Here is a 26,690-nt window from a genome sequence, read left to right as displayed (position 1 = left end):
CATCCAACTCTTTATTTCAGCTCAGGTCCTGATCTCAGAGTTGTGGGACTGAGCCCCATGTTGGGCTCCACGCTCAGCGTGGAACCTATTTAAAGATTCTTTCTCTCCTTCTCCCTCTGCCCCTCCATGCTCACACATACACTCTCTCTCTCTCTCTCTCTCTCTCTCAGAAAAAAAAAAAAAGTTCTCCCAAGCACCCTTCCCCCACCGCAAAATGACTTACCCTAGTCTGGAAGTAAGGGAAACTTTTTCTGATCGTGGGGAAGTGATCCTTAAACTGAGATTCTATGGATGGGCTGCAGATAGCCAGGGAATGAGTCCTGGAGACAAAGAACATTATGACAGGGGAGGTGAGCCATGCAGCTCGAGCACAGAGGGCAAGAGTAATGTACGCAAAGTCTGCACTGTGCAAGGAGGTGACCCAATGGCAACAGACTACTTGCACAGAGTAAGAATCCGAGACTCATTCCTGACCCAAAGTTGGCTAGACATACAGGTATCTATCAACAAATTAACTTGTTTGTGTACCTTTCTTACATCCTTTCTTTTTGGTTTTCTCAATTTAATTTCATACCCAAGGATGTTTGTCTCACTAAGTCTCATGGATCTTCCCTGGTCATCAGCAAATTTAAAATTCACATAACCGAACTTCCTACAGAGATGTAAAAGAAAAGGAAAAAAAAACTCCTAGGTAAGATCAAAAAGCACGACTTCGGGTTGGCTAGTACTAGATGTGAAAGTGGAAATCAACGGTGAGTCATTCACAATTTAAAACCAAGGTTCCAGCAACTAGCAACACAAATGCCATAAAGTAACCAGAGAAGAGTGGTTCTCACTCCTGAGCAAGTCTGAGAAGGGCTCGAGAGTGCTTCTAGAATGACATGGGTAGAATCCAGGCCTGCTGTAACATAGCCACAATCCACTTGATGGTCCCCCACAACAATCCACTTGACGGTCCCCCACAAGAAAGAATTATTTGGTGTCAATAGCACCAAAATCGAGAAACCCTGTTCTAGAGCAAGAGTCAGTGCAAATTCACCTACTGAAATCCTTATCATTTTTCTGTTCAGCAACTGACTGAATTTAACTAAAAGCTATAGAAAATGAAGCTTAAGGGGCGCCTGGGTGCCTCAGTGGGTTAAGCCGCTGCCTTCAGCTCGGGTCGTGATCTCAGGGTCCTGGGATCGAGCCCCACATCGGGCTCTTCGCTCAGCAGGGAGCCTGCTTCTCTCTCTCTCTCTGCCTACCTGTGATTTTTCTCTGTCAAATAAATAAATAAAATCTTAAAAAATAATAATAAAAAAGAAAAGAAAATGAAGCTTAAAATTATAAAGTTTGGAATTTTTGTTTGAAGAAAGAGCCATCTGCATGTGTGAATTGGAACAAAAATACCACTCCTAATGAAGAATGTGTTAGCAAAACCCAAGCGCTATTAGAAGACTTTTTAATGCAAATGGAAATCTTATTTACTGAAATTGCAACAATATTATAAAATACAGTTAACACAAAAGTAACACAACTGACAAAAGCTGTGGCAGAGGCTCTGAGCCCAAAGTGCTGGGCTCAAATCAGCTCTGCCATTTTCTAACTGTGCACATCACTTAACTTCTCTGTGCCTAAATATTCTCCTTCGTGAAATGGGGATAATGTCAATAATTACCACTGAGGGGGGCGCCTGGGTGGCTCAGTGGGTTAAAGCCTCTGCCTTCGGCTCAGGTCATGATCCCAGGGTCCTGGGATCCAGCCCCACATAGGGCTCTCTGCTCTGTGGGGAGCCTGCTTCCTCCTCTCTCTCTCTGCCTGCCTCTCTGCCTACTTGTGATCTCTGTCAAATAAATAAATAAAATCTTTAAAAAAATAAATAATTACCACTGAGGGCTGTCTTAATAGATTCCATGAATTCATCTAAATAAGGAACGAAGAACAATGCCCAGTACAATGAGTGCTCAATGAATGTTTACTATTATTATTATCTTTTTGTTTTTACCAAGACAGTCTGAGTACCATAAAAATATGCTCACACCCAGGAAATACTCTTCTGATACAAAAGAAGTGACAAAGAGAAAATGCAACTGGGCAAAAAAGCAGAAGTGATACAGGACCTATATTTGCCACCAGCAGCCATATAAGAAGGTAAAATTTTAAAAAAGAGAGGAAAAAAAAGAACTCAAATAGTTGAGAAACAATGACACTAAAAGAAAATTCCACTGAAATTCTGGCATTGTGTAATGCCAAATTTCAGTAAAAAAAAATCCCCTTGTTTTCCACTTGGGCTTTTACTGTGTCCCAAATATCGTACCTACACAATGCCTGAGCCCATGAGGTTACCACCATGCTGTATGGTCAGCAAGGACACGATTTGGTCACGCACTTGTGTCAGCATCTACGCTGAGCTCTCGGAGACGAGTTTCTCAGCGTGTAGTTAGAGAGCTCCCAGCACCACCTGGCAAGCTTGTCTAAAGAAACAGGAAAAGAAAAAAAAAAATCCTACACTACACTTAGAGCTATCAAATCTTTAAGAGGGAAGGAACTAGGTTTCTAGGAGTTTCCAAACTACTGGCCTAGGAAAATATACCAAGTCAACTACTGTTTGGGTGGTTCCACATGCCACTAGAGTGCCAACTCTTTGTTTTGTTTTTCTGTTTGTTTGCTTTTGTTTTTAAGATTTTATTTTTAAGTAATCTCTACACCTACGTGGGGATTGAAATCACAACCCTGAGATCAAGAGTCAGGCACTCCACCAACTGGCCAGCCAGGCACCCCTAGAGTGCCAACTCTTCACATGCAAATAAACACAAAGTGAACAGCCCCCCACAATAGGCACCTGGAACATACAGAGGAATGAGAGCCAAGCCTTGAAGATTGGGCCTCGTGCTTCCTAATTGTACCATCAATTCCAACCCACAGCTACTGATAACTGGGTATGGTACTATAAAACTAAAGATAAAAATGTTAGGGGTGCCTGGGTTGCAGTCAGTTAAGCACCTGACTCTTGGTTTTGACTGAGGTCATGATCTCAGGATTGTGAGATCAAACCTCCCATTGGGCTCTAAACTCAGCATGGAATCTGCTTGAGTTTTTCTCTCTCTCCGTCTGCCCCTTCCCTCACACTCACATGCAAGCACATGCACTCTCTCTCTCTCAAATAAATCAATCTCTCTTTTTTTTTAAAGACTAAAATTTTAGCAAAACATTGAGTGATTTCTCACCATACACAGAAGGACAAAATTAAGAACTATGGGTAATACATAAAACAAATGTCTTCACCTTGCCAGTGTTAACTAGGCACAATGTCATAACTGGTGTTATGAGCTGAACTATATCCCACTAAAATCCGTATGTCAAAGTCTTAATCCACAGTATCTAAGAATGTTACTGTACTTGGAGACAGGCTTTTAAAGAAGTAAGTAAGTTAAAATGGGATCGTTAGAGTAGGCCCTAATCTGGGGCACCTGGGTGGCTCAGTGTGTTAAGCATCTGCCTTCAGCTCAGGTCATCGCTTCAGGGTCCTGGGATCAAGCCCCATATTAGGCTCTCTGCTAGGTGGGGAGCCTGCTTTCCCCGCTCTCTGTCTGCCTCTCTAGCTACTTGTGATCTCTCTCTGTCAAGTAAATAAATAAAATCTTAAAAAAAAAAAAAAAAGAGTAGCATGCTTTTCCAACTGAGACAGCCAGGCATCCAAAGAGATGAGGGTTTTAACGAAATAATTTTGATGAGCCAACTTTGGGGTCTGAATAACCTAAAAGTTCATCTAACTGTGAGCATACTTCTATATGCTGCACTGATCAGAGAAAACCATTATAGGAATCACACTTTAGGGATGCCTGATGGGCTCAGTCCATTAAGCCTCTGCCTTTGGCTCAGGTCATGATCTCAGGGTCCTGGGATCAAGTCCTGCTTTGGACTCCTTGGTCAGCAAGGAACCTGGTTCTTCCTCTGGCTGCAGCTCCCCCTGCTTATGCTCTCTCTGACAAATAAATAAAATCTTTTTAAAAAATCAATCAATCACACTTTTAAAGGGAATGACCAAGGGTGACCACTGTGAACAGTCCAGAACCACATCACATGCATATCAGCCTAAGGAGGATATAATGTGACTACTCCCGTTTTCTTCAAAGAATAAGAGTCTGGGTTCCAAAGTAAAAGTTGCATTCACCAAGAATCTTCTGGATTATTGCTACATAAGCTAATGCAGTGTATAGTGAACATCACAATACAATAGATGTTCTTAACTGTGTCTAACTATGTCTACTTAACCAAATCATACGAACCTAGATCTATGGCTAGATTAAATGACAGTCTCCATTCCAAACAGGACTTACTAACTTGAGGTCCACAAAATGCCAAGCAGGTTCCTCTATGGTACTCACAGAACACCTGGTCATGTCTGTTGTCATAGGCTAACGTACATCCCCAATAAGCATCAATTGTGTTTGTTCCAAACCCATATTTGTCGTATTTGCAGTTTCGATTACATAATAAAATCATATGAACCAATCAAATCAATGCAAAAAGTAAGTTACTGAATCTCTGAAAACAACATTGAATGCTTCAGACCTATTTGATGAAACTTAAGTGTGTTAAGCCTCCGCCTTCAGCTCAGGTCATGGTCCCAGGGTCCTGGGATCAAGCCTGCATCGGACTCTCTGCTCAGCGGGGAGCCTGCTTCCCTCTCTCTGCTTGTCTCTCTGCCTGCTTGTGATCTCTGTCAAATAAATAAAAATCTTAAAACACACACACACACACACACACACACTGTAGTCAAATTAGGTGTGGGTGAGCAACCATAAAAAGTGGGAAAAATGGTAAAAATGTAGGAGTACTGAAATTGCTTTACTAGCAGTTTTTAAGGTTTTGCTTTGCTTTAAAGAAACAAAACTTTGGGGTGCCTATCTGGCTCTGGTGGAAAAGAATACAACTCTTGATCTTGGGGTTGTGAGTTCAGCCCCACATTGGATGCAGAGACTACCTAAATAAAAACTTAAAAAGAAAAAAAGAAACAAACTTCAAATTACAGAAGCTGCACTTACGGGAGTACTTTATACTGGGAGACAAACTATTCCAACATTGAATCCAAAGTCAAAAACAAGGCCTTAGTCCCACATCAAAATATTCATAAATAAACACACATTTAGCATTTTTTTTCCCTTAGGATTTTTATTTATTTGATAGCGAGAGAGAGCAAAGCAGTCCTCCAGCTCGACACTCTACCCCAGGACCCCAGAATCACGCCCTGAGCTGAAGGGCGGTGGCGGAGGGGGGGGTGTGCGTGGGGGGGGTACAAAAAAAATGAATCAGGAAGGGGTAGGGGCTTTGGATTCAGCAAAACCCTGTATAATCCTGTTGGGTTCCGTTATCAAAGGAACAAGGCTGAGACAAAGTGAAAGTTATGCAAAGCCTTATTTTATGCCAAGCATTAGAAGTTAGACTGACGGCCAGGGGAACAAGACTGAGACAAAGTGAAAGTTATGTGAAGCTTTATTCTAAACCAAGCATTAGAAGTCAGACTGAACGGTCAAGGCCGCCTCCGAAGAGAGCGACCCCCTCCCGATCTCACAGGCTGGTTTTATAGGGCATAACCACAGACCCAAGGTACATGGCTTCTATCGTTAAGGTGTTTACTCCCCGAATCGATACCCGGAACCATACCAGGAACTACAGGAGCATTTATTCCCGGAATGAAGTCCGTGGATGTAAACAACAATATGGCTACCTAGGCAATATGGAGTTGCTCTGGCTAAGCAGGCTTTAATAGTTAAACAGGTTTTGACATTAAATTGGCCCTAACAATCCCTTCTCTGTCACCTATTACCATGGGCTGTGTACCCACTCATGTGGAGTCAACTTAAACCTATGCATATTCAAATACTCACACAGGGGCTCCCAACTAGAAACAGAGAACATAGTAGGCACCTAAATATTTATCCAAAAAATAAATCTGGAAACACAGATGTCTGGCAGGCACAGAAACTAATGGAATTTAATGAAGCAATTTTAAGAATCAAGAGATTTTCTATCAAACCTGTGCTTCTGGGCAACCAATATCACTTTTCAAACACAAAATACTTCTGCATTCCCCCAAAACAAATCTCACTTCACAATGTACTCTTCTTTTCAGTTGACACTGGTATTTAATTTGCCACCATTCTGTTCAGAATTTTTGCATCTATGTTCATGGGAGTGGTCTGTAATTTTTTTCCCCCTAAAAATGAGTGGGTCAGAATTTGGTACTGAGTCTAGGTAGGGTGGACTTGTGAAAGTAAGTCAGAAAGTGTTCACAATACCACTTTTCAGATTAAACAAGGCTGTTTTACTCTGGATTATGGTTATTGACATTAGTAAGTCATTCTGCTCCACACTGAATATACACAATTACCTCATCTCTACAGTCACTGTCCTCTTACACGGTCTCACCTTCCCCACCTTTATCTCCTTTGGGAAAAGACTCATTTTCTTCACTTCACCTGGACCTTTTCCCTGCTTAAAGTGAACACCACATTGGGGTCATCACAGGGCCTTCAACATTCCACGCTATGCGTGTATTTCCTCTAGTATCTGGAATAAGTTTCTATTTGTCATAAACATGGCAAACCTCACCCTAAAGTTACTTTCATTTGGAATCTTTTACTCACACTAGTGAATATCAAAATGCATAGAAAAATACTATTTTTGGCATCTATTTGTAGGTCAGATGCCCCATACCTTGCCTTTTGCCACGGTCTAGAAATCCTCCAGGTATTAGGCAAGCTTCCAAGACTTCATTCCTTTCCCTCTCATTCTGTTCCCTTCAACACGCGTTTTCAAATAATTTCGAGATTTTTAAAAAATTGATTCCACTACCAGCGGTTCAAAGGAAAGCACATAGAGCCAAAATAAAACCCCCTCACGCGTAAAGGATCACTACCTACAGTTCAAGTGTCTTCACCTTTCCAGACAGAGAACTCGGGGTTAAGTGGAGCGGCGCCCATTTCTGAGCCATCCAAATACACTGCCCAAATAAGGAGTCACACCAGAACCTAGAACCGCCACTTCTCAAAGTAACCCGTTGGCACAGACTCGTCCCGCCTGGAGAGGGGACCGCGGGTGTACGGCCCCGCCCACACAGAGCCACCGCGCTCTGCAGACTGGGGCGCGAAGTCCCAGTGCTGCCCGCAGCAGCCCGCTGGCGCCAACGCGTCCAGAGCGCCCTCCCAACCGCGACGGGCGATTGAGGCCAGTTGGACACACACACTCCGGAAGGAGCCGGAGCCTTCGTGACTCCACTTCGACCAATCAGAGCCCGAAACGCCTCTGGGCCAATCCCGAGCTTCAAACCCAAGGAAGGAAGCGGACCAGCGCGAGCTTGGGGGCGGGGCCTCGAGCCAGGACCGCCAGTGCTACGCCTGCGCACAGGGCGGACATTTTAGTCGACTTGTCTGGTTTTTCGCGCCGCGTATGGGGTTTGGCCTGGGTTGGCGGTGGGCAGGTGCAGCTCCCTCCCATAACTTAGGGAACTTGTCGGGCGGCCACTTGTGTTGGCACACCTTTGTTGGCGGGCCGGGAGAAAGTGAATAACAGTCATAAAAGCAGCCGCTCATCGCGGGCTCGTGAGTGAGGCTAGATAGGTTCCCGGCATTCGCGTCGGTTGGGCCGCCCCCCGCTCAGTGGGGCGAGTGGGATTCCTCTCATTTTCAGCCTCGAGGGAGGCACGGGCCTTCTAACGCGGGCCAGAGCAGAGACCAGGACCGGGCAGTAGAGCTTAGGGTTCGGGCTGCTGACCGTGGGCACCGCGCCCTCGCCGGCCGCCCGCGTCTGCCGCTGTCGCGGAAGCAGTGACAGCGGGGATGGTGATAGCCAGAGTCGTTAGCACCTGTGTTGTCTCAGGCATTGTTGCTTTCCACACATTTTATGCACGTCTCTAAACTTGTCTTAGATGTTTTAATGATTTCGTTTTCCATGTAAGGAAATTGAGGCTCACAGAGAGGGAACCTCACAGCTATTGACCGACATCCTCAATTACTAAATAATATTTCTTTGAGCTAAAGCCATCACTAATGTGCTCTTTCAATCACCCTTAGTACCGGTAAGCCCGGTAGCAGGATCGAAATACTAGGAATTATCCCCATGCTGGGATTGTAAAAGCGCGCCTTGGGGTATGTGTGTATGTTGGGAGTCGGGAGGGCTGGTCCTAGCTTCAGAAAGTCCTAAACTGGAAGGAAGGATAACAAGAAAAACAATTTGCCTACATATTTCAGATTTGGTACCTCACTAAGGACTTACCGAAGTAAACCGATCGATGACAACTCAAAAGACAGCAGAAGCCCATTTCACTTATGCATAAAGATGCAAGGTTCAAATAAAATATTAGCAGTTTGAGCAAATTGAATCAAGCAGTGTAGTAAAAAAAAAAAAAAAAAAAATACATTGAGTAGGTTTTAACTCTGGAGTGCAAGGATGTTTTAAGGTAAAGAAATAGGTCAAACTAACAGACTGAAGCAAGAAAAACCATGTCATTTGAAATAAAGCCTTATCTGTAAAAATGAAACATTTGATGATAAATTATGAAGCATTCTTATTAAAATCAGTAATAAGAGGGGTGCCTGGCTGGCTCAGTCTCTAAAGCATGAGGCTCTTTGTCTCTGGGTAGTGAATTCCAGCCCCATCGGCTAGAGTTTACTTAAAATTAAAAAAATAATGTTTTTTAATCAGTAATAAGAGCTTGGAATTTGAATGTCATTCCTAAGGAATGAAGAGCAAAATCTGTAAATGAAATCAAGACTTATTTGACATTAATATTTAAAATTTCTGGATGCAAGAGTGTCTGCAAACAAATTTAAAATATAAGGAATAGGAACGCCTGGGTGGCTCAGTGGGTTAAAGCCTCTGCTTCTGGCTCAGGTCATGATCCCAGGGTGTTGGGATAGAGCCCCACATGCCCTCTCTGCTCAGCGGGGAGCCTGCTTCCCTTCCTCTCTCTCTGCCAGCCTCTCTGCCTACTTGTGATCTCTGTCTATCAAGTAAATAAATAAAATCTTTTAAAAAATTAAAATATAAGGAATAAATTGGAAAGATATTTGTAACATACAGAACAAAAGCTTAGTGTCAGAATATGAAATAACTATAAATCAGTAGAAGACAAAAATGGGCAAAGAATATGAAAAGCAATTTTCCAGAGAAATTTAAGTAGCACATAAAGGTCTGAAAAATGTTCAACTATGCAACTATCAGGGAAATACAATTTTAAATGATAAGATACTGGGGCACCTGGGTGGCTCAGTTGGTTAAGCATCTGACTCGATTTCCACTCAAGTCATGATCTCAGAATTGTAAGATTCTGAGTGGAGCCCCTACTGGGTCCCTAGTGGAGCCCCAAACTGGGTGGGGAGTCTACTTGAGATTCTCTTTCCCTCCTCCTCTGACCCTTTCCCCATCCTGTATACTCTCTCTCAAATGATCTTTGTAAAAATATAAATAAAATAATATACTATATGTATCCATCAGATTAACAGAAATTAAAACCTCAAACAAGTATTTGGGGATTGTGGGAAACTTGTAAATTGCTACTGTAGGGAAAGATTTTTTTCTTTTTTTTTTTTTTTTTTGTCTGCCCCTCTAAGTTCTGGGCTGGGGACCCTGTAACAAAAGAAATTAACAAGAGAAAAGGGTATGAATTTATCATAAGTTTTATGTAACACAGGAGCCTTCAAAAGGAAATCACCTGAAGAAGCAGGTAAGTCTGAGTGTTTTAGGCTGTTTAATCAAGAGAAGAGACTTACGGAACATGGGATGGGACAAAGGTATATGAGCTCCGTGCAGTAAACTGGAGGAAACAGCAAGGCCTGTTGGTTCAGAATCCTCCCTGTGTCTTAGAGAAAATGGTGCTCCTTTCCTCTGGGTATAGGGAGGGGACCTCTCACATGGGAGCCTATGACTCACCTCAGAGAAGGTCAGAATCCTTTCTGCACCTGCTTTGTGTCAAATTCCTTTAGTTGAAAATATTCAGTACGCCAAGGTACCATATTTGGGGGTAGTTTGTCCTCAACCCTCTTATTACAAACACCGGAGAGAAATTTCCAGTCAAGGAAAAAATTCTCATTCCTCACATTTTAGGAATTCCACTTACAAGTAGCTAGCCTAGGGAAGCAGTCACACTCATAGACAAATATGTGAATCTTTATTGCAAACTTAAAAAGAATTTTATTATGGACACTTCCAAACAAACACTAAGTAGACTGAAAAATGAATCTACTTTACCCATCACCCAGCATGAGAACATCAATATATATTTTTTAATATTTTATTTATTTGGAGCGCCTGGGTGGCTCAGTGGGTTAAAGCCTCTGCCTTCAGCTCGGGTCATGATTCCAGGGTCCTGGCATCGAGCCCCGCATCAGCCTCTCTGCTCAGCGGGGAACCTGCTTCCTCCTCTCTCTCTGCCTGCCTCTCTGCCTACTTGAGATCTCCGTCTGTCAAATAAATAACATCTTTAAAAAAAATTTTTTTAAAGATGTTATTTATTTGACAGAGATCACAAGTAGGCAGTGGGGTGGGAGGGAGAAGCAGGCTCCCTGCTGAGCAGACAGCCCAATGTGGGACTCGACCCCAAGGACCCTGTGATCATGACTTGAGCCAAAGGCAGAGGCTTTAACCCAGAGCCACCCAGGCACACCAATATTTGTTTTTTAAAACTCAATTTTTAAAAAATATTTTATTTATTATTTGAGAGAGAGGTTGAGAGAGGTTGGAAAGAGGGGCAGAGGGAGAAGCAGACTCCCTGTGGAGCAGAGAGCCTGATGTGGGCCTTGATCCCAGGACTGCAGGATCATGACCTAAGCCAAGGGCAGATGCTTAACCTATTTAGCTACTCAGGCACTCAAAACTTCAGTATTTTTACCAATTTATTTCAAACTATTCCTCGCCTCACTTTACTCCTCCTGTCCCCCCTTTTTTTTTTCTTGAGTATTTTAATGTGAATCCTAGGCATCCTATCATTCCACCTCTAAACACTTTATTATGTATGGTAAAGTGCTATTGGCCTGATGCCATCTAATAGCTAGTCTGTGTTCAATTTCCTGTCTCAAAAATGACCTTTGATCTTAGGTTTGCTTGAACTAGAATTCATAAATTTCCAAAAAAAAAATTCAAAAATTTCCACATATTACATTTGGTTAATATGTCTTAAATCATTTAAAATCTATAATAGAGAACCTCAGGGTGCCTGGCTGGCTCAGTCAGAAGAACAGGCAACTCTTGATCTTAGGGTCATGACTTCAAGCCCCACATTGGGTGTAGAGATTATAAATAAAATTAAAAATATATATGATAGGGGGCACCTGTGTGGTTCAGACAGTTAAGTGTCCAGCTCTTGATTTAGGCTCAGGTCATGATCTCAGGGTCATGAGGTTGAGTCCTGCATTGAGCTCCATGTCCAGCCCCATGGCTGGCTCTGCACTCAGCAGGGAGTCTACTTCTCTCCCTCTCCTTCTCTTCCTCCTCTCTGTATCTCTCTAATAAATAAAATCTTTAAATATATATATGATAGAGAACCTCTTTTATTAAAGCTTTTATTTAAATTCACATAATTAATATATAATGTATTATTAGCTTCAAGGTAGAGTTCAGAGATTCATCAGTTGCATAGAACACCCAGTGCTAATTACATCCCATGTCCTCCTTAATGCCCATCACCCAGTTACCCCATCCCACCACCCACCTCCCCTCCAGCAACTCTCAGCTTGTTTCCTATAGTTAAGAGTCTCTATGTTTTGTCTCCCTCTCTGATTTTGCCTTATTTTTCCCTCCCTTCCCATCTGATCCTCTGTTTTGTTTCTTAAATTTCACATATTAGTGAAATCATATGATATTTGTCTTTCTCTGACTGACTTATTTCAGTTAGCATAATGCCCTCTAGTTCTATCCACATTTGCAAATGGGAAGATTTTATTTTTTTAAGAGTTTATTTATTTATTAGAGAAAGAGCACAAGTAGGGGAAGCAGCAGGCAGAGGGAGAGGGAGAGGCAGGCTCCCCACTGAGCAGGAAGCCTGATGCAGGACTTAATCCCAGGACCCTGGAATCATGACCTGAGCCAAAGGCAGCTGCCCAACTGACTGAGCCACCCAGGCCCCCCAAGATGTCAGTTTTTGATGGCTGAGTAATATTGCACTGTGTATATATACCACATCTTCTTTATCCATTTATCTGTCAGTGAACGTCTGGGCTCTTTCCATAGTTTGGCTATTGTAGACATTGTTGTTATAAACACTGGTGTGCAGGTGGCCCTTCAGATCATTGTGTTTGTATCCTTTGGGTAAATACCTAGTAGTGCAATTGTTGGGTCGTAGGGTAGCTCTATTTTCAATCTTTTAAGGAACCGCCATACTGTTTTCCAGAGGGTCTGCACCAGCTTGCATTCCCACCAACAGTGTAGGAGGGTTCCCTTTTCTATGCATCCTCATCAACACCTGTCATTTCCTGACTTAATTTTAGCCACTTTGACTGGTGTGAGGGGGTATCTCAGTGTGTTTTTTTTTTCTTTTTCTTTTTCTTTTTTTTTTTAAGACTTTATTTATTTATTTGACAGATAGAAATCACAAGTAGGCAGACAGGCAGGCAGAGAGAGAGAAGGAAGCAGGCTCCCTGCTGAGCAGAGAGCCCGATGCTGGGCTCTATCCCAGAACCCTGAGATCATGACCTGAGCCGAAGGCAGAGGCCTAACCCACTGAGCCACCCAGGTGCCCCTCTCATTGTGGTTTTAATTTGTATTTCTCTGATGGCAAGTTATGTGCAACACTTTTTCATGTGTCTGATGGCCATTTGGATGTCTTCTTTGGAAAAATGTTTGTTCATGTCTTCTGCCCATTCCTTGACTGGACTATTTGTTTTTTGGGTGTTGGGTTCAATAAGTCCTTTCTAGATTTTGGACACTAGCCCTTTATCTGATAAGACATTTGCAAATATCTTCTCCCATTCTGTCAGTTGTCTTTTGATTTGTCAACTGTTTCTTTCACTGTGCAGAAGCTTTTTATCTTGATGATGTCCTGATAGTTCATTTTTGCTTTTGCTTCTCTTGTCTTTGGAGACGTGTCTAGGGAGAAGTTGCTGCAATCGAGGTGGAAGTAGAGAACCTCTTTTAAATGCTATTTATTGAAGAAACCAAGTCATTTGTCTTGTAGAATTTGTCCTTATTCTGGACTTGGCTGACCCCTTCAAGGTATCTTGAACATATTCATCCGTCCTCGGTGTTCTTATAAACTGGTAGTTAGATCTGGAGCCTTCATTAGATTAAAGCTCCGGGTTTTTTGCGGGAAGACTTCATGATTGGTGGCATGTAGTTCTTTTGCCTCCCTGTAGAGGGCATTTAACGTCTCATTGTCCTGCTTTAGTGATGTTAAAAACCCATCAGACAGTTTGGGTGTTTTCGGCTTCATCGTCCATTATAACCATTGATTTTCTACCTGATGGTTCTAGGCAATTTGTTTTGTAAAGCAAATGATTGAAAACATCCATTATTCATTATAGGGGCAGGGGGATATGTGTGGGGAAATAAAAGGAATCAAACTGCCAAAATCTTAACAGTGGTTAATTTCAGTGCTGGAAATAGAAATACTATTTGGGGGGCACCTGGCTGTCCCAGTCAGAAGAGTATGCAACTCTTGATCTCAGGATTGTGAGTTCGAGAGTGTAGAGATTACTTAAATTAATTTTTTTTAAAGTATTACTTTCACTCTTGTTGTTGTTGTTGTTGTTGTTTTATTAAAATCGAAACAAAAGAAATCCTGCCTATGAATGGCTAACAAAGGTAAATCAGTTAGGAAAAAAGATGGGCAAGAAAATTTCAAATCCAAATTCCAGGAAGGGCAGCCAGGGAAGTACAGAGAATAACAGCCATGAATGCAGAAGCTTTGCTTTGTTTTTGCCTGTCCAATGTCTGTTCCTCCTCCCAACAGCCTTTATTCCCTTTAGGGTCTCCTCCCTCCTCTCCTGGATTCCGATTCAGTGACTTGCCCTTCCTTCACCTCCTCCTGGCCGAACTTCAGAAGCCAGCCAGATCGCGTCTCCCAGGACTTTGAGTCTTACAGTAACACTTATTCCCGGACGCCTTTCCTTCACTAGGGCAGGTCCCCCTCTTCTGTGCCCCCAGGGTCCCAGCTGTTAGAGTACTTTCATGCCAGTGTGTTTGTATGTCCCTGTCCCAGTTCTGGACGATGCCTGGCACACGGTGCTCTGTAAAGGCTAGCTGAATGAATGGTGCCAACATGGCTTTAATGCCGATGAAGGTACTTGAGTATTAGATAAAAAGATCCCAGCGACTCTTGCAAATGTTCCAGAGAATGGGGTAGAAGCTTCCAGAACTTCCAGTCTTGCCCCAGCCTATGGTCGCTTTTCCGGAGCCAGGGTACTCTTACCCAGTCAGGTACAGCCTTCCATGAGTCCCTCACCTGGGGCTTGGGCCCCTGTTCCTAACCAGCCCCCCTGTTGTCCTTCCCTGCCCTGTTTCAAGAGGCCACACACAGGAATAATTACCTTAGAGAGTAACTACCTTCCTCACACCAAACTGTGTAAATTTAGGAACCTGGACACTATTTTGGAAGGATGCTGTTGTCTTTATGGGCCTGGGAGTTTTATCTGGGTGCAGGCAGGTGGCACAATGTCTGTTTAGAAATGTCAGTACCTTTCGGTCCAGCCTGGCTTTGGCCCAAGGCCATTCTGACTTTTAAGGGTAATGAGGGCTGAGCCCAGATTCAAACCTGGGCAGCAAACCTGGGCAAGACTCCAGAGTCCTTGCTCACCCCCTCTATAGCCTATGGCTTTGCCAGGAGAAGCACACTCAAGGTCCCTTCATGTGCTGACGAGGGACTGTTAGAAACATGTAAATATCATCAAATTCCTTAAATCTGTCCTCATCTTCTTTGTCTTAAAAAAAAAAATAAAGATAGGAGTGCCTGGCTGGCTCAGTCAGTTGAGCGTCTGATTCTTGATTTCAGCTCAGGGCATGATATCGGGGTGGTAAGACCGAGCCCCGTGTCAGACTCATCCTCAGTGGGGAGTCTGCTTGTCTCTCTTTCTCTGCTCCTCCCCCCTGCTTGTGCTCTCTCTTTCCTGTGTGTGGTCTCTCTAAAATAAATAAATAAAATCTTTTTTTTTTTTTTAAGATTTTATTTATTTGACAGAGAGAGATCACAAGTAGGCAGAGAGGCAGGTGGGACGGGGGTCGGGGGAAGCAGGTTCCCCGAGCCTGATGTGGGGCTCGATTCTGGGACCCTGAGAGCATGACTTGAGCCAAAGGCAGAGACTTTAACCCACTGAGCCACCCAGGCGCCCCAATAAATAAAATCTTAAAAAAACCCACAAAAGGTAGTTTTAAAAACAGCGAGATGGGGTGCCTGGGTGGCTCAGTAGGTTAAGCCTCTGCCTTTGGCTCTGGTTGTGATCTCAGGGTCCTAGGATTGAGCCCCGCATTGTCGGGCTCTCTGCTCAGCAGGGAGTCTGCTTCCCCCTCCCTCTCTGCCTGCCTCTGTGCCTACTTGTGATCTTTATCAAAATTAATTAATTAATTTTTTTATAAAATAGCGAGATAGAATGACAATGATCATGAAGTACTACAGACTGTTGTTGGGGTTTTAACAAATCAATGATAATTGATAATCGTGATAATCAATGATAATCATGATAATCAATGATAATCAGCTCATCTTAGAAATAACAATGACCACTAGTAGAACGAACAGAATGCACAACCTTCAAACCAATGAACAGATGAATCTGTTGAGGTTCTTGGTTGCGAGCAACAGCAAATGACTCTGGCCAACTCAAGCAGAAAAGGAATTTATTGAAAAGCTCGCCGAAGCTCAGAACATCAACAGGAAGGCCTGAAAACCTGGCAGAGAAAATGGGCAGAAACTGAGGGAGACTGGGTGGCAGGAGGCCCAGGGACAGCCCTGACGGGACAGTGCCATTAGCACTGTGGTCCTGGGCACATCTGTCCCCATCGTCATGGGTCTCAGTATTACTCTCTCCAGATGAGGAGTCCCATGTTGGATCACTCAGCTGCCTGAGTGCAAGTCGTGGGCCACAGGTGACGTCAGCAGTGGAGGGTGTCTGGATGGCTTTCAGCTTCTGCAGTGGGAGCCTGGGTCTGGTCTCCAGCGAGAGTCCCACACTGAGGGATTCCTGCCCCTCACACACAAACACACACAACGGGAATGGAGAGCAAATGTCTGGGGACCCCCAGAAGGCAACTCCTCTCTAGAAAGAAAACCTGGGACAAAAAACTTGTTGGATCCATTAAAAGGCACATGGGGAAGGGAAGGAGACTCTAAGAAGTATACAAAATGAGGCGGGCCCCCAGACGTCAGGACTGGTTTAGAAATACCAGCTGATGACCTCAGAGTAGATGTGAAGTGCTGTGTGTGTACATTTTCTGAGCAGACACTTAGCAGAAGGAAGGATGGACAGATACAGCTGTTTGTTGAGACTAATCTTGGGACTCTGAATTCCCAAAGAAACCTTTTTTTCTTTCTTTTTCCTGAGAAGAATGATTCCAGTATGGTCACCCTGGCCCTCAGAGATACCGGCCAAGAAGGTGGTGTGTGATGGACCATGGGACGGACGGAGGACCCATCAGAAAGGAGGCGACAATGGACAGGGAGACAGCAGACCCCACGAGAACGAGGAAGGCTGGTTGAGAGGGAAGGATAAATCTGTCATAGGGGCCACAGAGCAGGAAGGAGGCAGTCATGGTCAAGAGTTCACACTTCCATGGGGCGCCTGGGTGGCTCAGTGGGTTAAGGTGCTGCCTTCGGCTCAGGTCATGATCTCAGGGTCCTGGGATCTAGTCCCGCATTGGGCTCTCTGCTTAGCAGGGAGCCTGCTTCCCTCTCTCTCTCTGCCTGCCTCTCCATTTACTTGTGATTTCTCTCTGTCAAATAAATAAATAAAATCTTAAAAAAAAAGAAAAAAGAAAGAGTTCACACTTCCAGAAATAGAAAAGCTCCCGGAGGTCCTGGGAGTGAGGATGTAACCTCAGCGACCAGAGGGTGGCTAGAGGAGAGGCCTCGGGAGCTGTAGGAAGGATCAAGGGCAAGAAATCAGGGCAGTAGTGGGACACCCATGTGGGATATCCAATGCCACCCAGGAGAATGGCAAGAGCAGAACAGACAGGAAGTAGAGAGAGCCCCAGCTCTTGAACCCGGGAAGAAGAGGGATGTGGGTGACCGCAGCCAGGAGGGGAAATGACTCGAGCCCCGGATGCACCAAATGCTTAGGAAGGGAGGGGGACTCCGGGCCTGAGAGCAGCACTGGGCGTTCAGAGACATGCTGCAGGGGACTGTGCTTCCAGGAGTCAGCGGGCTGACCTTTCCACCTCCATCTCTTTTCCCCCAGGGCCGAGCCCAGAGCCGCTGCTTCCATCTTCCATGGTAACTGGTGACCTGTGACAAAGGGGACCTATCCGCTGACATGCTGGGGAGACACTTGAGAGATGGGCGTCCGTGTACACTAAAGGGAGCCCTGCCTTCTAACAGCTCACGTCCCCTCTTCCCCTGTCAGCCCAGTGCCCCTCGGCACGTAGCAGGCCCCTCAAGGGCCCCTCAGACCCATGAGTCATCTCTTTATTTATTTATTTGACAGACAGAGATCACAAGTAGGCAGAGAGGCAGGCAGAGAGAGGAGGAAGCAGGCTCCCCGCTGAGCAGAGAGCCCAATGTGGGGCTCGATCCCAGGACCCTGGGATCATGACCTAAGGCGAAGGCAGAGGCTTTAACCCACTGAGCCACCGGTGCCCCCATGAGTCATCTCTGACAGAGAGGCCCCCCGGGAGCCCACAATTAGTCTCTGGGTACAACTGCAAGTTCCGGCTGGAGTCGGGGGTCTGGCTGCTCCCTCTTTGCCACTTCAGGGCTCCGGGAGCTCACTTCGGAGGTCACTTGGTGCTCTGTTCCTTTTCACACATCACCATCCATCTTCTATACAATGGCTGTCGCGGGAAAAGGAAGCTATCTCTGGGTGATTTTCAACTTTTTTCTTTTCCTCCAGACTTAATCCTTTCTTTTAAAAAGTTACAGAAAAATCCACATAACATAAAACTTGCCATTGTAACCACTGAAGTGTCCCGTTCAGCATTAAGGGTCCAGTTCAGTGGAAGTGCATTCACATTTCTGGGCAGCCAACCTCCAGAAATTTTTTCATCTTGGCAAACAAACTCTGTACCCATTAAACAACTCCCCATCTCCCCCTCCCACCAGCTCCCAGCAAGGGTGGTTTTTAATTATTTCAAATTGCTTTCATTTTTGCTTACTGGTATTTCCCAAGTTTTCTAAAGAGAATTTGTTTTCAAAGAGAATTTGATTTTTTTAAAAATATTATTTATTTATCAGAGGTGGGGGGAGAGAGCGAGCACAGGCAGACAGAATGGCAGGCAGCGGCAGAGGCAGAAGCAGGCTCCCTGCTGAGCAAGGAGCCCGATGTGGGACTCGATCCCAGGACTCTGGGATCATGACCTGAGCCGAAGGCAGCTGCCCAACCAACTGAGCCACCCAGGCGTCCCGAGAATTTGATATTTTTATAATTGAATTTCAGAACTCTGTCCACCACCCTGGGCAATGCCACCACTTCACAGGCAAGGGGTGTCCTGGGCCTGAGCTAGGGAGCGTCTGTCTGTAGGGGGAACCGGGACAACTGACCTACAGTGCGAGCCTCCTCACCCAGGGGGTCCTGAGTGAGCACTGTGTCAGCCCCCAAGCCTTTGGGATGGGGCTTCACTTCAGGAGGCGACCTACCCATCCCTGTCTCTCTTCTCACCTCACAGGGTCACTCCTTGCCCTTGGTGGGCCCATGTCTCTTGCCTCTGGAATCCTCTGGTCCGTCAGACCCAGGGTTCTGCTCGCCTCAGACCCCCAAACCAGCTTACATGGTGGCAAGGACAGAGGGAGTGTGTGGGGGGCAGGCACTGGCCCACAGTCTGTGAGAAGCCAAGAATAGGCTCGAAATGGCTCTCAGGGCAGGCGATTCAGGGGTTGGAGGGGACAGAGAGGTCAGGGAGGGAGCAGGAGTTAGGGGGATGGTGGGATGGTGAGAAGTCGAGAGTAATTTCTGCCTTGTTGAGCTTAGGTTTTCCAGCAGCTTTGTTACAAGATGTGATTTATGCACACAGAAAACCACAGGTGAAGTGCGAAGTGGGACCCTCTCAAAGGCCAGGGCCGCTTTTATTTTGCAAACAAGGGACCAAGGCTGGGGAAGGTGATGCTAGGAGGCCAGGTGGTGGCAGCAGGGCTGAGATGGGAACGAGGTCCCCTGGATCCCTAACACCCCTGCCACCCAGCTACCCCTCTAGGTGGAGACCCAGAGCCGAATGAGTGGCAGAGGGGGACCACAGAGGATCGGGGTGACTGGGGTCCTGGGGACAGGCCAAGAGCTAGACAGGGCCCGAACAGGCCAGAACCTGCAGAATCTCAACGAGAAATGGGAAGGAAAGTGGGGCCCCCTGAACACATTTCAGAAACCAGGGGTGGGGGTGGGTGAGACCCCGGATGGAGGCTTGCTCTGCCCGCCAACCAGCTGCCTTGTTTCTGTAGAGGACCAATCTCACCTGCGGGCCGAGGGCTCTAGAAAGCAAAGCACAACCTTATTTCCTTTCCAAAATCTTGGGTGGTGGTAGGAGTCGCTGAGGGGCCAGTCCGAGGTTATCGGCTGAAGTAGGGACAGAATCCAGAGGGGGACAGGTCATGAAGACATGCCGGCAGAGGAGGGCAAGGGTGGCTCCTGAAACGGTGCGTGGCTCTCTGGCCTCTCTGGGTGAAGCTGCTCCCAGGCTCCACTCAGAAGGGGTCGGTCTCTTGCAGCCCCTAGAGGCCCCCATTCTCAGTCGGCAGCTGGGCCCTGCTGCCCGGGGAGCCCAGGTCACACAGGGTGCTGCCCATGGTCACCCTGCTGAGGCTGTAGGAGCTGTGGTGGGGTCTGTGGTAGCGGTACCGGGTCCCCAAGCACAGGGCTTCCTGGAAAGTCTCCCTGAAGCGGCTTGACATGATGTTGTAGAGCACGGGGTTAATTGCCGAGCTGAGGTAGAAGAAGACTCCGGAGATAACATGCACGTACTGGAAGGCCAGGTGCAGACCCTCGGTCCACTGGGACACAAAGCTCCACATGAGGCGGTCAACGTGGAAAGGAGCCCAGCAGATCCCAAACACCATGACCAGCACAACTGTGGGGGCACAGAGGGAAGACTTGGGTGCCTGCCAGACTGCCTTCCCCGGGCTTCAGGGTGGTCTGCCCACTCCCACCATGCCACCCATGACCATGGTCCATCTGGAAGGTTCTGGAACGTTGCCTGCCTTAGCATCAGCACCCCTTCAGAGAGGCTGGTCCCACTACTGTCATTGCCTGGGCAGTGGGTATGTACCTTACCCCCAGCCACAGTCAGACAGACCAGGTGAGGACGCCTGAGCCGAGATGGCCCCGTCTGGCTCTCCCATCACAGAATCTGCAACTAGATGGCTCTTAGCTAAGAGGTCACCCAGCTTCCCAGAGCTGTGGCATCAACCAGCCATGCCCTTCCTTGGGTCTCTGTCATTGGGCTTGCCTTGATGTTTGTCTCTTATTGTTTACTTCTCTGCCTGCCTGTCTTCCCCTGCAGTGCCTTCCTTACCACACCCCAGCATGGTTTTCCCTCATCACCCACGATTTCCACCAGGATGTTATTTACAACATCTCCAGCCAGTCATCTGGTGTATACTAGGCCCTCAGAAAGGGAAGCTGAGGGAAGGAGGGAGGGAGGCAGGGAGAGAAGAAAGCCAGAGCCCCAGGCCAGGAAACACCCCAGCTTCCCAAGGTGAGAGCCATCCCAGCGAGCAGACTTGGTCCCTGCAGAACAAGGGAGTAGGGGGAAGAGGAAGAGCAGGCAGGGGGCAGGTCGTCTGCAGTGCGGACTTCACAGGGCACAGATGAGAGGCAGGCTTGGAACTCTGGGATCAGGTCCCATTTTCAGGAGCTGCTCAAGTGGCCTTGGGTTCTGGGACACTGTTCCTGGGGGACGAGAGAAGTGCGTCTCTCTCTGGGAATGGGACAGTCCCAGTTAGCCAGCTATCATCCCATGGCTTTGACCAAGGTCTCCCTTACCTCTGTCTTGTCCTGGCTCCCTCCATCTACCTGATTTAGGTCGCCTAGGGTGGGGGGCAGGATGGGGAGGAAATCAAGGGCTGACTTAGTATCATTTTGTCTGGCTTCCCCAGGGGCCTTTGTTTTGGGAAAAGAGCCAGACCCAGAACACAGTAAGACCCAGAGCCTCAACCCAGCTGGCCTGCCCCAATCCACACTTCTGCCCTGACTCTCCTGTGCTCTGCACACTCACCCTCACAAACACACGTCCTGATAAGTCTCTATGAGACAGGGTCATTGCCATGGTCCTCCAGGATCCACAGATATAGAATGGGTGAAATGTATCATCTTGCCCCTCCAGCACCTTACTCCCCTTCTTTTGGGAACTTTGTTCCCCTCAGACCCCAGCATGTGAGCCTGTGGGGTCTGCAAACCATAGCACCCTGCTACTCAGGCCTGGGGACCAGCTAGGACCTAAGCCCACCAATCAGAATCCTTCCTGGGGACTATTCAACAGCCACTAAGGGAAAAGGGTAGTTATTCAAGGAAGAGGAACTCTCTGTGCCCACAGCAGGGCCTCCCAGGCTGCTCTAGGGAAGGACAGAGCCAAGATACGTTTAGGAGCAAAGATGAGAGACCTGGCAGGGCCAGCTCCCACAAACGGCTCTACCATCCTGGAATGCAGCCACGTGTCTCTGCCTGGTCCGTGATTGGGTTCCAGGAATCCGTGCCAACTCATGGGTGTGCCACCTGTGCACCCGCATGGGCCTCCAAGCTGAGAAGGACCCTGGGCTTTGTTTAATGCTGCACTATTGCTGTGTGGACAGTCCCAGCAATTTCTGAACAAGGGACCCCAAATGTGCCTTTTGCATTGGGTCCCACAAATCACGTGGCCATCCTACCATTTATCTTTGCTATGAGTTTCTCACCAAGTAATCGCACACATGAGTGCACACAAACAGGATGGGGCGGGGGGCAGCAGCAGCCACCCCAAACCTCACACTCAGCCTCCATCATAAACCCAGATGCTCAGCCCCGGGGTCCTGGAAGCTCTAGTTTCACACCCAGGGCCTGGCTCAGCCTCTCTTCCCAGCAGCAACACTTACACAACATCTTGGTCACCTGTGTCCGGCCCCGATCCTGTGACCGCTGAAACCTGCCACTGTCACTGGCCCTGGCCCTGCCCCTGGCCTCCCGCCTGAGCAGCAGCAATCTCTCACGCCGCAGCTGGAGCCCGATGAGCAGGTAGAGCACGCTGATGGTGGCCATGGGCAGGCAGAAGAAGAACAGGGTGGTGATCTGCACGACCAGGTTGTAGAGGGCCCGCGGGTGGACCAAGGTGCATGTGGCCGAGTGGGGCACCGTGCCCCGGCAGGGCAATTCCAGCTGCTGGATGCCATGCAGGCTGGTGTTAGGCAGAGAACAAAGCACAGCGAGGCCCCAGATGGCCCCAAGCACGCGGCGCACGTGGACCCGAGTCATCGTGGACCTGGCCTGCAGCGGGTGCACCACAGCCACATAGCGCTCCACGCTCAGGGCCGTGACATTGAGCACGGAGGCCAGGCAGACCGTCTCAAAGAGAAGTGTGCGGAAGTAGCAGCCCCCCGCACCCAGCAGGAAGGGGTAGTTGCACCACATCTCATAGAGCTCCAGGGGCAGGCCCACCAACAGCACCAGCAGGTCGGACACAGCCAGGCTGAAGAGGTAGTAGTTGGTGGGGGTACGCATGTTCTTGTGACGCAGGATGACGGTGCAGGTCAGCCCATTGCCCACGGCGCCCACCACGAAGATCAGCAGGTACGTGACACAGATGGGCACAAACAGCTCTGTCTGCTGGGGCCCCAGGTACTTGAGTCTCAGTTCCTCATCAGTGAGGTTCAAGTCCTCCGGGTCGGGGAGCCTCGAGGCCCTACTACCATTGCAGGGCACCAGGCTCCTTGCATCCCGTGGGGACATGTCTCCAGGGAGACTGGAGCAATTGAAGCAGAGAGGAGCCTGTGGAACAGAACGGAGAGACACCCAGAAAAGTCACTCTAAGATCGCTGGGAACTCATTAAACCTAAGGGGTGACACTAAGTGGCACAGTGACACTAAGTGGAACATCATTATAGGTATTTTAGAGAAATAAAAAAAACTCTGTCATTCATTGTAAGGTGTATAACAATTTCAGAGATGTAAAAACACATATCTTGGGCGCCTGGATGGCTCAGTCGGTTGAGTGGCTGCCTTTGGCTCAGGTCATCATCCCAGGGTCCTGAGTGGGACTAAGTCCCACATTAGTTTCTCTGCTCAGCGGGGAGCCTGCTTCTCCCACTCTCCCTCTGCCCACTGCTCCCCCTACTGTGCTCTCTCTCTCTCTGTGTCAAATAAATAAAAATCTTAAAAAAAAAAAAAAGTACATCTTAAAAATGATAAAAAGCAGGACTCAGGGGCACCTGGGTGGCTCAGTTGTTAAGTGGCTGCCTTCAGCTCAGGTCACGATCTCAGGGTCCTGGGATCAAGCCCCACATCGGGCTCTCTGCTCACTGGGAAGCCTGCTTCTTCCTCTCCCACTCCCCCGCTTGTGTTCTCTCTCTCACTGTCTCTGTCTCTGTCTCTCTCTGTCAAATAAACAAAATCTTAAAAAAAAAAAAAAAAAAAAAAGCAGAACTCAGTTATAAATGTCATAATCCACCAAAGTCTTTGAATAAAGGATGGGTCCCCTGGGGATTAAGCTTTACAGCAACAGTGTCCCCTTGGGTCTGTCCCCTTTCAAGCCCTGGACTTTGGGAAAGGGACTCAGTTTGGGGCATCTGGAAAATGGGCACAATATGCAGTACCTGATCTTATCAGAACGGTTTTAAGAACAAGGGATTCAAATCCAGCCTCCCTAATTCTGGGCTGTGTGACCATCTATATGGGAACCTCTCTGTTTCCTTATTGCAAGGATCCAGGCAATTTAATCTACAAAAGTTACTAAAGTGGGGCTGGCCTGACACACGGAAGGCTTGGTTATCAGCCATCTTGCAGTGAGGACCGAGTCCACCATGGGGATCAAGCAAAGGGGTAAAAGAACTAAACACGGAGAACACTAATCCAAAAGTTGGTCCTTGTTTCTGTTTCCTATCAGCTGAACTGTTTAAAGTTAAAATATTTGACAACCTTGACTGCCAATTCTGAGGTTCCCTCTCCTTTGTTTGGTCCCTATCTCTGCCAGTCCATGGGATATAGTGGTTAAGGACCCAGGCCATGGAGCTAAACACACTAGCCTGAGGGTTCAAAGGCCAACTCTGCTACACTCCAGCTGCGATGTTGCCTCCTGGTACCTCAGTCTTCGCATCTGTAAATGGGGGTGTCCACAAAGCTTACCTCATAATTTCTGTGAAGATTAAATATGAAAACACATATAAAATTCTCAGGGTGTACCTGGTACCTTTCAGGTGTGGAATATCAATGCATAGTAACTTTATCCTTACTTCCCTCATGGAAGGGGAAGAACAGTCCAAGGGAGGGGCACCTGGCGGGCTCAATCGGTCAGCTTTTGATCTGGGGGTAGTGAGTTGGAGCCAGATGTTGGGTGTGGAGATTACTTAAAAATAAAACCTTAGGGGCCCCTGGGCTGCTCAGTCGTTAATCTACCGACTCTTGATTTGGCCTTTGGTCATGAACTCAGGGTCTTGAGATCAAGCTCTGTGTCAGGCTCTGCACTTAGCAGGGAATCTGGTCACGATTCTCTCTCTCCCTCTGGTCCCCCTCCCTCCTCTATCTCTCAAATAAACAATTCTTTAAAAAATAAAATCTTAAGGGGTGCCTGGGTGGCTCAGTGGGTTAAGCCGCTGCCTTCGGCTCAGGTCATGATCTCAGGGTCCTGGGATCGAGTCCCGCATCGGGCTCTCTGCTCAGCAGGGGGCCTGCTTCCCTTCCTCTCTCTCTGTGATCTCTTCCCTGCCTCTCTCCTACTGTGATCTCTCTCTGTCAAATAAATAAATAAAATCTTAAAAAAATATATTTAAAAAAAGCACAGTCCACCGGAGATGTGGCAGGGACTGAAACACGATTTGGCTGGGCAGGTGGTTTGGTGGGACAGGCCAGGTGTTGGGGACTGTCCTCCTTAGCCCTTTTGCCAAGCCCACCTGCACCACCACCCCTCCCCTCTGAGCAACCCTGGACTTTCAGACTCCTTTCCTGGACCCACTTCCTATCCCTTCAGCTCCATTACCTCTTCTCAGTAGGAGTTTGGTGCCCATGTACCTGTGCAGCCACCTTCCAACTTTCTTTCTATTCCTTTTCCCTCCCAGACCCCAAGAATTCGTTTTGTTTTTTTTTTAAGAGATTTTATTTATTTATTTGGCAGACAGAGATCACAAGTAGGCAGAGAAGCAGGCAGAAAAGAGGAGGAAGCAGGCTCCATGCTGAGCAGAGAGTCCGATGCAGGGCTCCATCCCAGGACCCTGGGATCACGACGTAGAGGAAGGCAGAGGCCTCAACCCACTGAGCCACTCAGGCGCCCCGACCCCAAGAATTCTTAATCGTGGCTATCTTCCTTGTCACCAGAACCTCCACCCAGGAGTCTCTCCCAACCTCCTTGCCAGTCCCACACCCGATCCCCGCATTCTGGAATGGAGGGGTATTTTCACTCACCCAGGCGGTTCACCTGCCCGCCCCCCTCCCTCCGCACGGCTGCCCGCCTGCACCGCTAAAGCCCGGCCACCAGGGTTTGAGAGGGAATCCCTGAGCCACAGCGAAGGGTCGCCGCCCCAGTGTCCGGGAAAAGACAAGAATAACCCGGAGGCTGCGAATCCCCCGCGAAGTGGGGCGCCTCGACGGAGCCCTCCGATCCCCATCGAGGGAGGGATCCCGGGGAGACCCTCTGCGCTCTTCCCAGATCCGCGCCCCAGCCCTTCGGCCCGCCACGTGCCCCGTCCAGCCACCGCGATCGCGTTCCCCTACCATGCTGTCTGCGCCTGGCGACATCGAGGCGTGGGGCGGGTAGCCGAGACCGAGGAACAGACGCGGCGCCAGGAGCCAGAAGACTGGCTGACAGACGGCAGCCGGCCCTCAAGTAGCCCTCCCCGTCGCCCCGCCTGCGGGTGGCCCAGCTGTCCCAAAAGGGACCGCCACCAGGGGGCGGTACTCTCCCTGCAGCGGCGGACCCGGACATCCTCATCTGGGGTCCCCACACCCCCCCAAACGAGTGCGGTTGTTTCCAAGTGTTTAACGCGACACTCCCAGGAGCACCGTGACGGAGTCCCCACGGAGCCCTCACAACAACCCATTTACAAAAGAGAAAACGGAGTCTCAGAGAGGTGAATTGCGACTGGTCTGGGTCTCACACCCTGCCCCGCCCCCGTCTCTCTGCCCCGGGGCTCCAGCGTGCTGACTTAAAGCCTAACTCCTTATTATGGTGTCTCTCCAGCCCCCCATCTCCTCCTGCCCCACATTTCAGACTTACCTCAAAGTTCCCTTGCCCCAAATGGTCTTATCCCCCTCCTTGGCTTCAAATGGGGTCTCCTTTCCCTCCCCAGGCGGGGGCGCAAGTCCCAGGACATCACTGGCCACTCCTTCTCCCTACCGCTATGGGGCAGATCATCCTCCACTCCCAGGACTGCGGCAGAAGCTCCATTCTCCCTCCGTTCTGTC

At 47.9% G+C, this 26,690-nt stretch overlaps 2 protein-coding genes across 4 annotated transcripts in view; both read right to left on the bottom strand.

Annotated features, from left to right (window-relative positions):
- Positions 1–7,227, bottom strand: part of NCL (nucleolin) — a 47,199-nt gene extending 39,972 nt beyond the window's left edge. Inside the window, exons 1-3 of one of the 3 annotated variants that reach the window (XM_082690676.1) lie at positions 6,909–7,103; positions 529–652; positions 224–320 (exon numbers count right to left, since the gene is read on the bottom strand). The gene's annotated coding sequence lies outside the window, so the exon portion shown is untranslated. Of the gene's footprint in view, positions 1–223; positions 321–528; positions 653–2,299; positions 2,446–6,702 lie in introns of those variants that run through there. The other 2 variants (XM_082690677.1, XM_082690678.1) reach the window with 2 other exon arrangements.
- An 11,094-nt stretch (positions 7,228–18,321) lies between these two features.
- NMUR1 (neuromedin U receptor 1) lies at positions 18,322–26,147 on the bottom strand. The gene is made up of 3 exons (XM_082690684.1): positions 26,001–26,147; positions 22,178–23,066; positions 18,322–20,178 (listed from the first exon to the last, which is right to left on the bottom strand). The coding sequence occupies exons 1-3, from the start codon at positions 26,022–26,024 to the stop codon at positions 19,823–19,825; spliced, it is 1,269 nt and encodes a 422-aa protein (XP_082546810.1). The 5' UTR covers positions 26,025–26,147; the 3' UTR covers positions 18,322–19,822.
- Positions 26,148–26,690: the final 543 nt, after the last annotated feature.

This window comes from Mustela nivalis, assembly GCF_964662115.1.
Source record: "Mustela nivalis genome assembly, chromosome: 11".
Taxonomy (NCBI): domain Eukaryota; kingdom Metazoa; phylum Chordata; class Mammalia; order Carnivora; family Mustelidae; genus Mustela; species Mustela nivalis.
The sequence above is the reverse complement of the archived record's forward strand: the minus strand, read 5'-3'. Positions and strand labels throughout refer to the sequence as shown.

Coding starts and splice junctions, on each gene's coding strand:
- NMUR1 (XM_082690684.1), bottom strand. CDS start 26,024: ATGTCGCCAGGCGCAGACAGCATG. Junction 23,067..26,000: donor CGCCAGGCGCAGACAGCATG/GTAGGGGAACGC, acceptor TCTGTTCCACAG/GCTCCTCTCTGCTTCAATTG. Junction 20,179..22,177: donor ACAGGTGACCAAGATGTTGT/GTAAGTGTTGCT, acceptor GTGCCCCCACAG/TTGTGCTGGTCATGGTGTTT.